Genomic DNA, 13,604 nt, shown 5'->3' on the forward strand with positions numbered 1-13,604 from the left:
AATATTTCTATAGATAAAGATTAACTGTAAACAGCAATAATGTACAGCAAAGTAAGACCTAAAAATAAGTCAACATGATCAAAATGGTCAATTGACCCCCTAAGGAGTTATTGTCCTTTATAGTCAATTTTTACAAAAATTGTAAATTTTTACTAACATTTTCCACTGAAACTACTGGGCCAAGTTCATTATAGATAGAGATAATTGTACGCAGCAAGAATTTTCAGTAAAGTAAGATGTACAAACTATTCACCATCACAGAAACACGATTTTGTCATGAATCCATTTGCTTCCTTTGTTTATAAATATTCACGCTATTGCGCAATAGATTTGTTGGATCTTTGACCACATTTATTTTGTGTCAAAAATTTGATCACAATCCAAATTCAGACAGTATCAAGCTTAAATATTGTGACCAAATTTTTCCCAACTGTTCAGGGTCGACCACTGCGTTCGTATCAGGCTGGGTTCAGCGAAGCATTTTATTACCTTGGGTTTTCCATTTTTTAACTAGATTTTCGGAGGAAGTATTGGTTATCGATTTTGGGATGTAAATGAAGGGTAAGTCCAATATTTCACGATTTTAGCTTTTCTCCTTGTTGAGTTATTGGCCCTTTTGATATCCAAAAGTGTTTTTTTATAATGGTGATTGAGTTACTTCAAAATCAATTAAATATATATAATTCTATCAAATGCTTCATCTAAACATGTGTTTAAATATAAGATTTTTAAAGCCCAGTTTCCAAGTTTGTTGAAATCTGGGTGCAAAATTATACTTTTTTATACCCCCGCTTTAAAAAAAGGGGAGGGGGTATACTGTTTTACCTCTGTCTGTCCGTTAGTCCGTCCGTCAATTCGTCCGTCCGTCCATTCGTCCGTCCGTCCGTCCGTCCATTCGTCCGTCAGTCCGTGTCATGAATATTTTTCGTCGCATTTTTCTCAGGAACTACAATACAAGGATTTCTGAAATTTGGTTTCAGGGTTTATCTAAGTCAGCTATACCGTGTGATGGGTTTTCAGATTGATCACTTGAAAACTTCCTGTTTACCGAACACTTGTATGATTTTACACATGATAGCAAAGTTGAAAATTTTCGTCACACTTTTCTCAGGAACTACAATACAAGGATTTCTGAAATTTGGTTTCAGGATTTATATAAGTCAGCTATACCGTGTGATGCATTTTCAGATTCATCACTTGACAACTTCCTGTTTACCGAACACTTGCATATTTTTACACTATTTATTTTTTCGTCGCATTTTTCTCAGGAACTACAATGCAAGGATTTCTGAAATTTGGTTTCAGGGTTTATCTAAGTCAGCTATACCGTGTGATGCGTTTTCAGATTGATCACTTGACAACTTCCTGTTTACCGAACACTTGTATGATTTTACACATGATAACCAAGTTGGAAATTTTCGTCACACTTTTCTCAGGAACTACAATACAAGGATTTCAGAAATTTGGTTTCAGGATTTATATAAGTCAGCTATACCGTGTGATGCGTTTTCAGATTCATCACTTGACAACTTCCTGTTTACCGAACACTTGCATATTTTTACACTATTTATATTATCCACTTGTGGCGGGGGTATCATCAGTGAGCAGTAGCTCGCAGTTACACTTGTTTATTCAACAAAAATTTTATATATATATTAGGTGTTCTTTAAAACGCTGAATTTAAACCTGTATTTATTTTGATAACTAATTAGATAATACCACATTGAGGTCCAAAGGGTCCTAGATTAAACCTTTGTTTAATTTCATCAAAAATTGGGCTCTTCGATATGCTGATTCTTACAATGTACTTAGATTTTGGAAATTGTCCTAGACCATTATAGGTAAATGTCCAATTCATATTTTTAAACTTTGCAAAATTAAATTTTTTTGGTTGTATATTGGTATCATGTCTTCCTTGTTAACCGAGTTGTTGTCATCGTCAGCATCATCCGAAGACAGATGTTCTCTGGATAATAACTTGTAGTACTAGAACACACACGGGATATCGCGGGTCCATGAATTAAAATACATAACGATTCGTATGCCTTATTTTAGTATTGGTATTGTCATCTGATAAAGTCATGCCGATTATAAGAGGTCTTATAAGATGCAAAGTTTTCTCTACTTTCAAAATCTTTCTGTTTGGACCCGTCGACCTGGAGCCTATCAATTATTGGTAATATTAATAATTTGGAAAACAAAAGGGCATGGAATGGAGTATCTTTTACTCAACATTATACAGCAAAATTCTAAATACACCATTTGGTGGTGCGCCTGTCAGATGCGGAACGTACAGATAAGGTAATAGGTAACAGGTGAATATACTATTGGCATCGGTGTCGGATTCGATCCGGAACTTCTTAATTATTGGCAATATCAATTACGTGGAAAACAAAGGAGCATGGAGTGGTGTAATTTTTAATCAACACCATTGTACTATATTAGTTATATGTAAAGTTGAATTCTTTGATTCATCGTTTTTACGTGATGACGGCTTACAAATTGGACCTCGTAATTTTATTATTATAGATAAGTCAATAGAAATCAATAAATTTTAACACAGGTTTATAACAACTGAAGGAAGGTTGGGACTAATTTTGGGGGTTATGGTCTTAACCGTTAGGAATTATGGGCCAAAAAGAGGCCTGAAAAGGCATTTTGCTAGTTTTCAGACAATAACTTGTGTTAATTAAGTGTATGAATATCTCTGAAATTATAAATAAGTTTAAAGCAGTACTAACGGAGGTAATCCAACATATCAAGTTTCCATACCGCGAAGGGATGGTTAGGAATGGCTTTGTTGGGTTATGGCTCAAACCATTTCGAAATTAGGGGCACAAAAAGGGGAAAAACAAGAGTTTTGGTTAATGGACAATTAAGACAATTTTAAAGCAGTGTAAGGGAGGTAATCCAAAAGTATTCCTAGCATAATATGTTGGATTACATCCGTTAATACTGCTTTAAAATTATGTATTAAGAAACATAGTATTTTCTTGAGATGGTTAGCTGTCAATTTACTTTAAGAAGTTACTATCAAATTTATGCTGATGTATTTATTTTCTCTTACATGACTTTTAAATTTAAAGATGTATTTAAATGGGTAGTTATTGTTGCATCTCCAATGGAAAGAACAAGGTACGATAAGGCCCGTATTTGGCCCCCTATTTTATCATTTTTAGCTCACCTGTCCCAAAGGGCCAAGTGAGCTTTTCTCATCACTTGGCGTCGGTCGTCCGTCGTCTATCGTCGTCCGTCGTCTGTCGTCATTCGTTGTTAACTTTTACAAAAATCTTCTCCTCTGAAACTACTGGGCCAAATAAAATCAAACTTGGCAACAATCATCATCAGGGTATCTAGTTTAAAAATTGTGTACGGTGACCCGGCCAACCAACCAAGATGGCCGCCATGGCTACAAATAGAACACAGGGGGTAAAATGCAGTTTTGGCTTATAACTCAAAAACCAAAGCATTAAGAACAAATCTGACATGTGTTAAATTGTTAATCAGGTCAAGATTTATTTGCCCTGAAATTTTCGGATGAATTGGACAACTGGTTGTTGGGTTGCTGCCCCTGAATTGGTAATTTTAAGGAAATTTTGCTGTTTTTGGTTATTATCTTGAATATTATTAAAGGTAGAGTTAAACTGTTAACTGCAAAAATGTTCAGCAAAGTAAGATTTACAAATAAGTCAGCAGGATCATATGGTCAGTTGACCCCTTTAGGAGTTATTGCCACTTTCAATCCATTTTTAACCATTTTTCGTAAATCTTGGGTATCTTTTACAAAAATTTTCTCCTCTGAAACTACTGGGCCAATTAAATCAAACTTGGCCACAATCATCATTGGGGTATCTAGTTTCAATATGTGTCCGGTGACCTGGCTTACCAACCAAGATGGCCGCCATTGCTAAAAATAGAACAAAAGGTTAAAATGCAGATTTTGGCCTTTCACTCAAAAACCAAAGCATTTTGAGCAAATCTGACATGGGGTAAAATTGTTAATCAGGTCAAAATCTATCTGTCCTGAAATTTTCAGATGAATTGGACAACTGTTTGTTAGAGTGCTGCACCTGAATTGATAATTTTAAGGAAATTTTGCCGTTTTTAGCTCACCTGGCCCAAAGGGCCAAGTGAGCTTTTCTCTTAACTTTGCGTCCGTCATCCGTCGTCTGTCGTCGTCGTCTGTCGTCGTCGTCCGTCGTCTGTCGTCGTCGTCTGTCGCCGTCGTCCGTCGTCTGTCGTCGTCGTCCGTCGTCTGTCGTCGTTAACTTTTACAAAAATCTTCTCCTCTGAAACTACTGGGCCAAATGAAATCAAACTTTTGGGGGTTAAATTGGTAATCAGGTCAAGATCTATCTGTCCTGAAATTTTCAGATGAATTGGACAACTTGTTGTTGGGTTGCTGCCCCTGAATTGGTAATTGTAAGGAAATTTTGCTGTTTTTGGTTATTATCTTGAATATTATTATAGATAGAGATAAACTGTAAACTGCAAAAATGTTCAGCAAAGTCAGATTTACAAATAAGTCAACAGGACCAGTTGACCGCTTTAGGAGTTATTGTCCTTTGTCGTAATTTCTGCTTCTTGCTATGTTTTGATATAGTTATAAAGCCAGCAAATACGAATACTCATAAAACTAGTAAATACACGGGGTAATAAATAAATACGAACGTCAAATTTGTTGTCAGCTCTCTCTCATCATTGGTAGCGTGAATAAATGATCAATAGTAAAAATGATACTTTTATTAAACAGCCGAAATGTTTCCATACAATTACAAGTACAATATTCCAACAATAATATATAATAAACATAAGGGGCGAAGCTACTAAAATAGTGATCTTTCTCATGTATTCTCGTACGGGTCAACTGGGATTATCTTACATATTTCAAAGACGATATAAATAAAAGGCAAGGCATACAGCTAATGAGCTACTTCTTACCTCTAGGACCCCCTGGGATGAGTCTGCTGCAAGCCAAACGTAAACACAGCAAAGACTGACGAACGTGACGTTGCACTGGTATTTATTTCAAATTACCGGAAGTAAATATTCTAAGCAGGAAGAAAAACGCTTGTCAACATAAATTATAGAAGTCCTCGACTCAAAATGCTTATAACAATATACACTTTTATGAATAAACATATCTAGACATATTAATTAGGACCCCGCTTTTAGACGGGTCACCCTATAGTGATCAGTCTGTCCGTCCGTCCTTCCGTCCGTCCGTCTGTCCGTCCGTCCGTCCGTCCATCCGTCCGTCCGTCTGTCCGTCCGTCTGTCTGTCCGTCCGTCCGTCTGTCCGTCCGTCCGTCCGTAACACTTTCGTGTCCGCTCCATATCTAGAGAACCATTATGATTTCATACTTTATACTTTTAACCACCACCAGAGGGCGTGTCATGATGTATGTACAACTTCCTAGGTCAAAGGTCAAGGTAAAAAAAACTTTGGTTTCAGTTGACAACCCTGTGTCCTGTGTTGAAGATCGTGTCCGCTCTATATCTTGAGAATCGTTATGATTTCAAAGTTTATACTTGACATCCATTTTAACCAACACCAACACCTTTATGATTTTATACTTAATACTTAACAGGATTATTAACCAACACCAGAGGATGTGTCATGTTGTAGGTACAACTTCCTAGGTCAAAGGTCAAGGTCAAACACTTTGGTTTCAGTTGACAACCCCGTGTCCTGTGGTGAAGATCGTGTCCGCTCCATATGAAGATAACCGTTATGATTTCAAAGTTTATACTTGACATCCATTTTAACCACCACCAGAGGGCGTGTCATGATGTATGTACAACTTCCTAGGTCAAAGGTCAACGTCAAAAAAAGTTTGGTTTCAGTTAACAATCCTGTGTCCTGTGGTGAAGATTGTGTCCGCTCTATATCTTGAGAACCGTTATGATTTCAAATATTATACTTGACATCCATTTTAACAAACACCAGAGGGTGTTTCATGATGAATGTACCACTTCCTTGGTCAAAGGTCTGTCTGTCTGTTGGTCTGTCCATCGCTAAAAAATTTGATCCACACTATATTTTGAGAGGACAGCTGTTATACTTTCATACTTTATACCTGACAAACATTTTCAACTTAACATATATATTAACCAACACCAGAGAATGTGTCATAATGTATGCATCCTAGGTCTAAGGTCAGTCTGTCGGTCTGTCCATCCGTTCGTTGTTCTTAACAAATTGTGTCCGCTCTACCTGTCGAGAACCGTTAATATTTCATACTTTATACTTGGTGGGTCATAATATATTGAAGGCATAATTCTAAAAATATGTGACAAATATCAATTGGGCAGCACCTTTAAACATTGTTCAAACATCAATCCATATATCCAGAAGTCACCTTAGAGTAGTCAACAATGAGTTCACATCATGCAGTCATATCACAATTATACTATGAAAGTAAGATGGGAATATTTAACAGTTTTAACTTAAAATCTTAGATTAAAATCACACATGAGACTATGTAATAACTTCAAATAATGCTTCATATCAGATTATCCATACAACTTATTTACCCCACGTTATTGCCAGCGGGGCCCACAGAGATGGCTCCCATCTCAATGATATCTAGTTCTTCCAGTTAAGAACTCATAAATGTACACTTTTGGGTTCACGCTTAAAATATTGACCCAACGGTAACGTTCTGAATAATACATGACAAAGTTGCGCCATATACGACGTAATCGATACAGCTAATAATATAAAGTAAAACATACGTTAATTCTCATTCAATATACTTAATACAGGAAATTACTTCTGACAACTTATATACACTCTTAATACAATGATAACAATATTCCTTTATTTGGAAATAACCATGTTTGAAGTTTGTTTGGATAAACTTTAAAACCATTAATTTTAGAAAACTGGGGGTAAAAGGGCATAAAAATCGCCAAAAAAAGGAAAAATTACGATTTTTGGCCATTGTTTCTTAAAATTTAATAACCTACGTGCGCCTTCGTGACACGGAGGAGAATATGGCAATTTAGATAACAAAAACAGTTCTTATGACATTGGAATAAAATAATTTCTGGGTCACGTTGGCGCAGGCACTCAAAAACTAAAAAAATGTTGTACGGAACACCTGCAAAGTGTATAATAATTACAATATTTGAATAATAACAGAAAGTTTACCCCCCTCACCTCACCCAGTTGCTAAAATTAGCGGTTTTGAAGTTCATACAAACAAACCTCAGGGAATATTTTTAATTTTGTAAAAAAAGAAGTTGAGGAGGGGGGATTACTATTTTTTTTCTGGGTTGGGGTAAATATGCAACAGTATTGCATAAAGTAAAAAAAATTGGGGTAATTTGTTTTATATTTTTGGGACGGGGGCAAGGTGTATTAGACAAAAGCTAAAAATTTAGCATATTACTAATTCTGATTTCTTTGACTACAGTTGTTCTGTGTCAGAAACCTATTATGTGTCAAATATTTTTAATTACAATCCAAATTCAAACCTGTATTAAGCTTAAAAATTGTGCCTGAACAGTTCAGGGTTAGACCTCTGCAATCGTATGCAGCTGAGCTTGGCGAAGCAATTTCTTTTGTTATGTGACCACATTCCTTTAGTTTTACAAACCTAAGCTATGTCAAATATTCAATCCTAATCCTAATTCAGCTTACATGTACATGGTATGTCCATACTTGCTCAACTGTTAAAAGTTGACCTCTTTGCCATATACATTAAATTTTTTTTGAATTTTAGCTTTGGCAATTGTTATAGGGAAAGCTACTGTCACAATACTCACAAATCAAAGGCACACACACACAAGGGCAATTCATGTTATACATTACAATTTATACCAAACAAGCCACATGTGTACACTGTATACACTCTTGGTATGCATTTCAACATTGAACAAAACTGTACCATATCATATTAAACCTCTTACTTAAAAAATAGTTACTTAATTTATTTGTATGCATATAAAACTAAACAAAATATGTAAACAAAAAAGGTCTGACTTAGAAACTCAAAAAAGGTCTGACTTAGAAAAGGCATACATAAAATATGACGATGTTCAACATAGATTAATCGATCCCATTCACTCAAAACCTGAATGAGGACTCAACTCCCAAGCTTCACAATATTTGCCTCACTAGAAGTAAAGGTCAAGCTACGCCACTGACTAATTTGTGATTTGTAATTGTTTGAATATGTCATGTATGTTGTTTGTTTTTAGTTAATGTAACTTGTTTAACTGGCCATATACTCATTTGAGAAACAGAAGTATTGACATATACATGTATAAGAAATTAAGAATTGGAAAAAGGAAGGATATTTGTTACTTATTTCTTTTCAAACCTTTTCCCTTAAGATAATCGAAATTAAACTTTATAATGAAATTTGAGGTTGAATGTGATTAAATACACTGTGTTTTCTTCATTGTAACCTAAGGATACAATTAAAACATGTTAAGAATCTATAATTTGGAGAATTGACACACAAAAACAGATATCCCAATTTAATTGATATAAAGTTTGATAAAAAAATGTATATGAAGAGTTTCATGAATGTGTTGTTCTCCAATGATCTTGTTTGCCAAGATCCTTTTTAATGTTTCAATTTGACAAATTCAACCAGCTACAAATTTTTCATGACATATTTTTCTCAGGCAACTTCAATTTTTTTCATGACATATGTTTCTCAGGCAAATTCATATTTCATGTATTTGGTCAGCAGCTGAACAGTGATGAGTTAAAACATGATTGCAATTTCAGTTTCTAGAGGGTAATAGTTCAATTTGAACATTGTTATGCCCCTGCCATTGTGGAGGGGGCATTAAGCTTTACCCTTGTACGTCCGTCCTTATGTCTGTCCAACCGTATGTCCCAAAATTGGTTTCCTTTCTCTAACTTTAGTTTGCTTCAACCAAATGTTATGAAACTTTATCACAATGCTCATTACCACAAAACATAGATCATGTTTGAATTTTAGTTGTGTCACTTTAACTGTTCTAGAGTTATGCCCTTTATAAGTGGAAAAATTGCATTTCTTTTTTATATCCGTTCCCTTACTTTAGTTTGCCTCAACTGAATGTTAAAAAAATTATAATCAATATTTATTACCTCAAAACACAGATCAATTTTGAATTTTTGAGGCGTTACTTTTACCCTTCTAGAGTTAACGCTACGCCCCTTTACAAATGGAAAAATTGCTGAATATTTCGTTTCAGTTCTATTCATTTAGTTTGGCTGTACCGAATGTTAGGATACTTGTACACAATGCTTATTACTGAAAAATAAAGATCAAGTTTGAATTTTGGTGGCTTTATGTTTACTGTTCTCGAGTTATGCCCCTTTACATTATACAAATGGAAAAAAGATGACTTATTATTCACAAAACTCAGATCAAGTACAAATTTGGGTAGAATCACTTTTATAGTTTTTGAGTTGTGTCCCTTAATAACATTAAATCAAGCAGGGGCATCATGGACACATTCCTCATTTTATTTTTTTCAGAAATCATGTGTATGGTATGTTTGAAAGAGAAAGACATTTTTCCCATTTGTCAAATCTTGAAAGGGAATTGGCCTTCCGCACAGAAATGGTAGGTAAATGTTATGTACAGATTGATTTTGTAAAAAAATTGTTATGTAAAGCTGGACAAGTTTTTATTTTCAGGACAACCTTATATATATAGAGAGAGCTATCCTTTACTTGTCAGATGCGACAGATTTACCTGGGTCAAAGTAATTGATTGCCTCATCTTTCACCAAATCAATAATATGTAGTTTAAGGGAAATACATATAAAGGGCCAAGTGAACTATCCTGATCGCTTGGTGTCAGTCATCACACATCCATCATTGTCCTCGTCGTTAACTTTTTATATGACCGCTAAAAAAATTTGCATCATATAATGGTATCATGTCGTCGTTGTTGTCTGCATCGTCCAAAGACGCATTTTGTTTCCGGACAATATCTTTAGATTAAGTGAATGGATATTTCTTTAAATTGTTACCAGAGGGTATAATACCACTAAAGGGAAGGTTCAGATTGATTTTGGGGGTTATGGTCCCAATAGTTTAGGAATTAGGGGCCAAAAAAGGGGCCTTAAATAAGTATTTTTGTAGTTTTCAAACAATTACTTGTGTTTAAGTGTATGAATCTCTGAAAATTATACCACAAGTTTCCATACCATGAATGGGTTAGTATTGACCTAAGGGAGTAATGTATAAAAATGTTTTGAAATTGGGGGTTAAAAAAGGCAAAATTAGTGGCAAAAAAGTGGAAAAACTAGAATTTCAAGACTATAACTTTAGATTTAGTAAAAAGATCTCTATTAATTTTTACCAGAAGGTTCAATACCACTAAAGGAAGGGTGGGATTGATTTTGGGGGTTATGGTCCCAATAGTTTAGGAATAAAAGGGGTCCCAAAATAAGCATTTTTGTTGTTTCATTATCAATAACTTGTGTTTGAGGAGGTTCGCGGGAACAAACAATTCAGCAAAAAATTAAACATTTGTTTTTTCATAACAAATTATATTTATTACACTATTAATTATGACTTTATGATATGGTACAAAAATCAATAAAAAAATCAATTTGGTTTGGCCCCAGCTGACTTTTAAAATGTATATATCATTGGAAAAGCTCCAAATTATCTCCCTTTGGTTCCAAAAAGGCCCTTTTTATGCCCCTCCTACAATAGTATACAATAGTAGAGTGGCATTATGTTTTCTGGTCTGTGCGTCTGTTCGTCCGTCCTTCCGTCTGTCTGGCTGTCAATCTGTCCTTCCGTCCGTCTGTCTGTCCGTCCTTTCGCCTGTCCGTTTGTCCCGCTTCGATTTAAGTGTTTGGTCAAGGTACTTTTTGATGAAGCTCAAGTCAAATCAACTTGAAACTTAGTACACATGTTGCTTATGATATGATCTTTCTAATTTTGAAACCACATTAGACTTTAGACTCCAATTTTACGGTCCACTGAACAAATGAAAGTGCAAGCTTAAGTGTCGGGTTAATTTTTTAGCTCACCTGTCCCGAAGGGACAAGTGAGCTTATGCCATCACTTGGCGTCCGTCGTTGTCCGTCGTCTGTCGTCTGTCGTCCGTCGTCTGTCGTCGTCTGTCGTCGTAAACTATTGCAAGAATCTTCTCCTCTGAAACTACTGGGCCAAATACTTTCAAACTTTAACTGAATGTTCCTTAGGGTATCTAATTTATAAATTGTATCCGAAGTTTTGATCTATCAACAAACATGGTCGCCATTGCTAAAAATAGAACATAGGGGTCAAATGCAGTTTTTGGCTTATAACTCAAAAACCAAAGCATTTAGAGCAAATCTGACCTGGGGTTATATTGTTTATCAGGTCAAGATCTATCTGCCCTGAAATTTTCAGATGAATCAGACAACCTGTTGTTGGGTTGCTGCCCCTGAATTGATAATTTTAAGGAAATTTTGCTGTTTTTGGTTATTATCTTGAATATTATTATAGATAGAGATAAACTGTAAACACCAATAATGTTCAGCAAAGTAAGATATACAAATAAGTCAACATGACGGAAATGGTCAGTTGACCCCTTTAGGAGTTATTGCCCTTTATAGTCAATTTTTAACCATTTTTCGTAAATCTTAGAAATCTTTTACAAAATTCTTCTCCTATGAAACTACTGGGCCAAATACTTCCAAACTTTAACTGAATGTTCCTTAGGGTATCTAGTTTGTAAATTGTATCCGAAGTTATGATCTATCAACAAACATGGTCGCCATTGCTAAAAATAGAACATAGGGGTTAAATGCAGTTTTTGGCTTATAACTCAAAAACCAAAGCATTTAGAGCAAATCTAAAATTGGGTTATATTGTTTATCAGGTCAAGATCTATCTGCCCTGAAATTTTCAGATGAATCAGACAACCTGTTGTTGGGTTGCTGCCCCTGAATTGATAATTTTAAGGAAATTTTGCTGTTTTTGTTTATTATCTTGAATATAATTATAGATAGAAATAAACTGTAAACAGCAATAATGTTCAGCAAAGTAAGATCTTCAATTAAGTCAATTTGACCAAAATTGTCAATTGACCCCTTAAGGAGTTATAGCCCTTTAAAGACTTTTTTTCACAATTTGTTCATCATGTTGACTTATTTTAAAAAAATCTTCTCCTTTGAAACTGCTGTATCAATTTCAGCCAAACTTAGGCTAAATGAGTTTCAGAGTATCTAGTATAAATTTTATATTTTATTTCCTTGTATGTCAAGAAACATAGCTACTATGGCTAAAATAGAACATAGGAGAAAATTATTATTTTTTTTGGTTTTTGAAGAAAATAGACGATCCAAAAAACATTTAAATAAATTGATAAGCCAAAATAATCATTGATGAGAGATTTAACCAAAAGAATTAAGGTGAGCGATTCAGGCTCTTGAGAGCCTCTTGTTTTATTATTAAAGGTAGTTTTTGATGAAGTTTAAGTCCAATCAAATTGAAACTTAGTACCAGAGTTTCCGCTAACGGTCGCCATTTTCGCAATTTGCGAAAAAATAAAAATTGTGGCAATTAAAATTCGTCATTGGCGAAAGAATTTGGCGAAAGAAATATATGTAACGATTTATTTTCAGCCATCTTGTTTATTTACTTTTTGGGGTTTCTCTGACTTTACCGATCAGACAATACTCAGAATTCACCTTGAACTAGTTAAGATTTTGACAGAAAATCAATTATGACAATAATAAGTTCATTCCATTCATCTGTTCATAGCTATCGACATCAAAGGACTAATTAATAAAGGTGTTGATTGTATGATATGACAAAATAATATGGTTTAATGGCTTCTGTCACATGTCACAAAAGGGATTTATTAACCACTTTGCGCGCGTGTTTGAAGCAAAATGTTTACGCTTCCTCTCCTTTTTTAGCTAACCTGGCCCAAAGGGCCAAGTGAGCTTATGCCATCACTTGGCGTCCGTCGTCGTCCGTCGCCTGTCGTCGTCGTCTGTCGTCGTAAACTATTTCAAGAATCTTCTCCTCTCAAACTTCTAGGCCAAATACTTCCAAACTTTAACTGAATGTTTCTTAGGGTATCTTGTTTATAAATTGTATCCGAAGTTTTGATCTATCAACAAACATGGTCGCTATTGCTAAATAGTTATCAAAAGTACCAGGATTATAATTTTATACGCCAGACGCGCGTTTCGTCTACATAAGACTCATCAGTGACGCTCAGATCAAAATAGTTAAAAAGCCAAATAAATACAAAGTTGAAGAGCATTGAGGATCCAAAATTCCAAAAAGTTGTGCCAAATACGACTAAGGTAATCTACTCCTGGGGTAAGAAAATCCTAAATAGAACATAGGGGTCAAATGCAGTTTTTGGCTTATATCTCAAAAACGAAAGCATTTGGAGAAAATCTGACATGGGGTAAAAATGTTCATTAGGTGAAGATTTATCAGCCCTGAAATTTTCAGATGAACCAAACATCCCATTGTTGGGTTGCTGCCACTTAATTGGTAATTTTAAGGAAATTTTGCAGTTTTTGGTCATTATCTTGAATATTATTATAGATAAAGATAAACTGTTAACAGCAAAAATGATCAGCAAAGTAAGATCTGCAAATAAGTTAATATGACCAAAATTGTCAAT

General features: G+C 34.9%; 1 protein-coding gene across 2 annotated transcripts in view; it reads left to right on the plus strand.

The window, feature by feature from the left end:
• Positions 1-13,604, plus strand: part of LOC134708031 (protein C-mannosyl-transferase DPY19L1-like) — a 311,728-nt gene that overhangs the window by 41,173 nt on the left and 256,951 nt on the right. Inside the window, exon 3 of one of the 2 annotated variants that reach the window (XM_063568274.1) lies at positions 9,488-9,575. The exons of the other annotated variant lie outside the window; for it this stretch is intronic. Within the exon in view, the coding sequence (XP_063424344.1) occupies positions 9,488-9,575 (88 nt within the window). The remainder of the gene's footprint in view (positions 1-9,487; positions 9,576-13,604) is intronic. 2 annotated transcript variants of the gene reach the window in all.

This window comes from Mytilus trossulus, chromosome 2, assembly GCF_036588685.1.
Source record: "Mytilus trossulus isolate FHL-02 chromosome 2, PNRI_Mtr1.1.1.hap1, whole genome shotgun sequence".
Classification (NCBI taxonomy): domain Eukaryota; kingdom Metazoa; phylum Mollusca; class Bivalvia; order Mytilida; family Mytilidae; genus Mytilus; species Mytilus trossulus.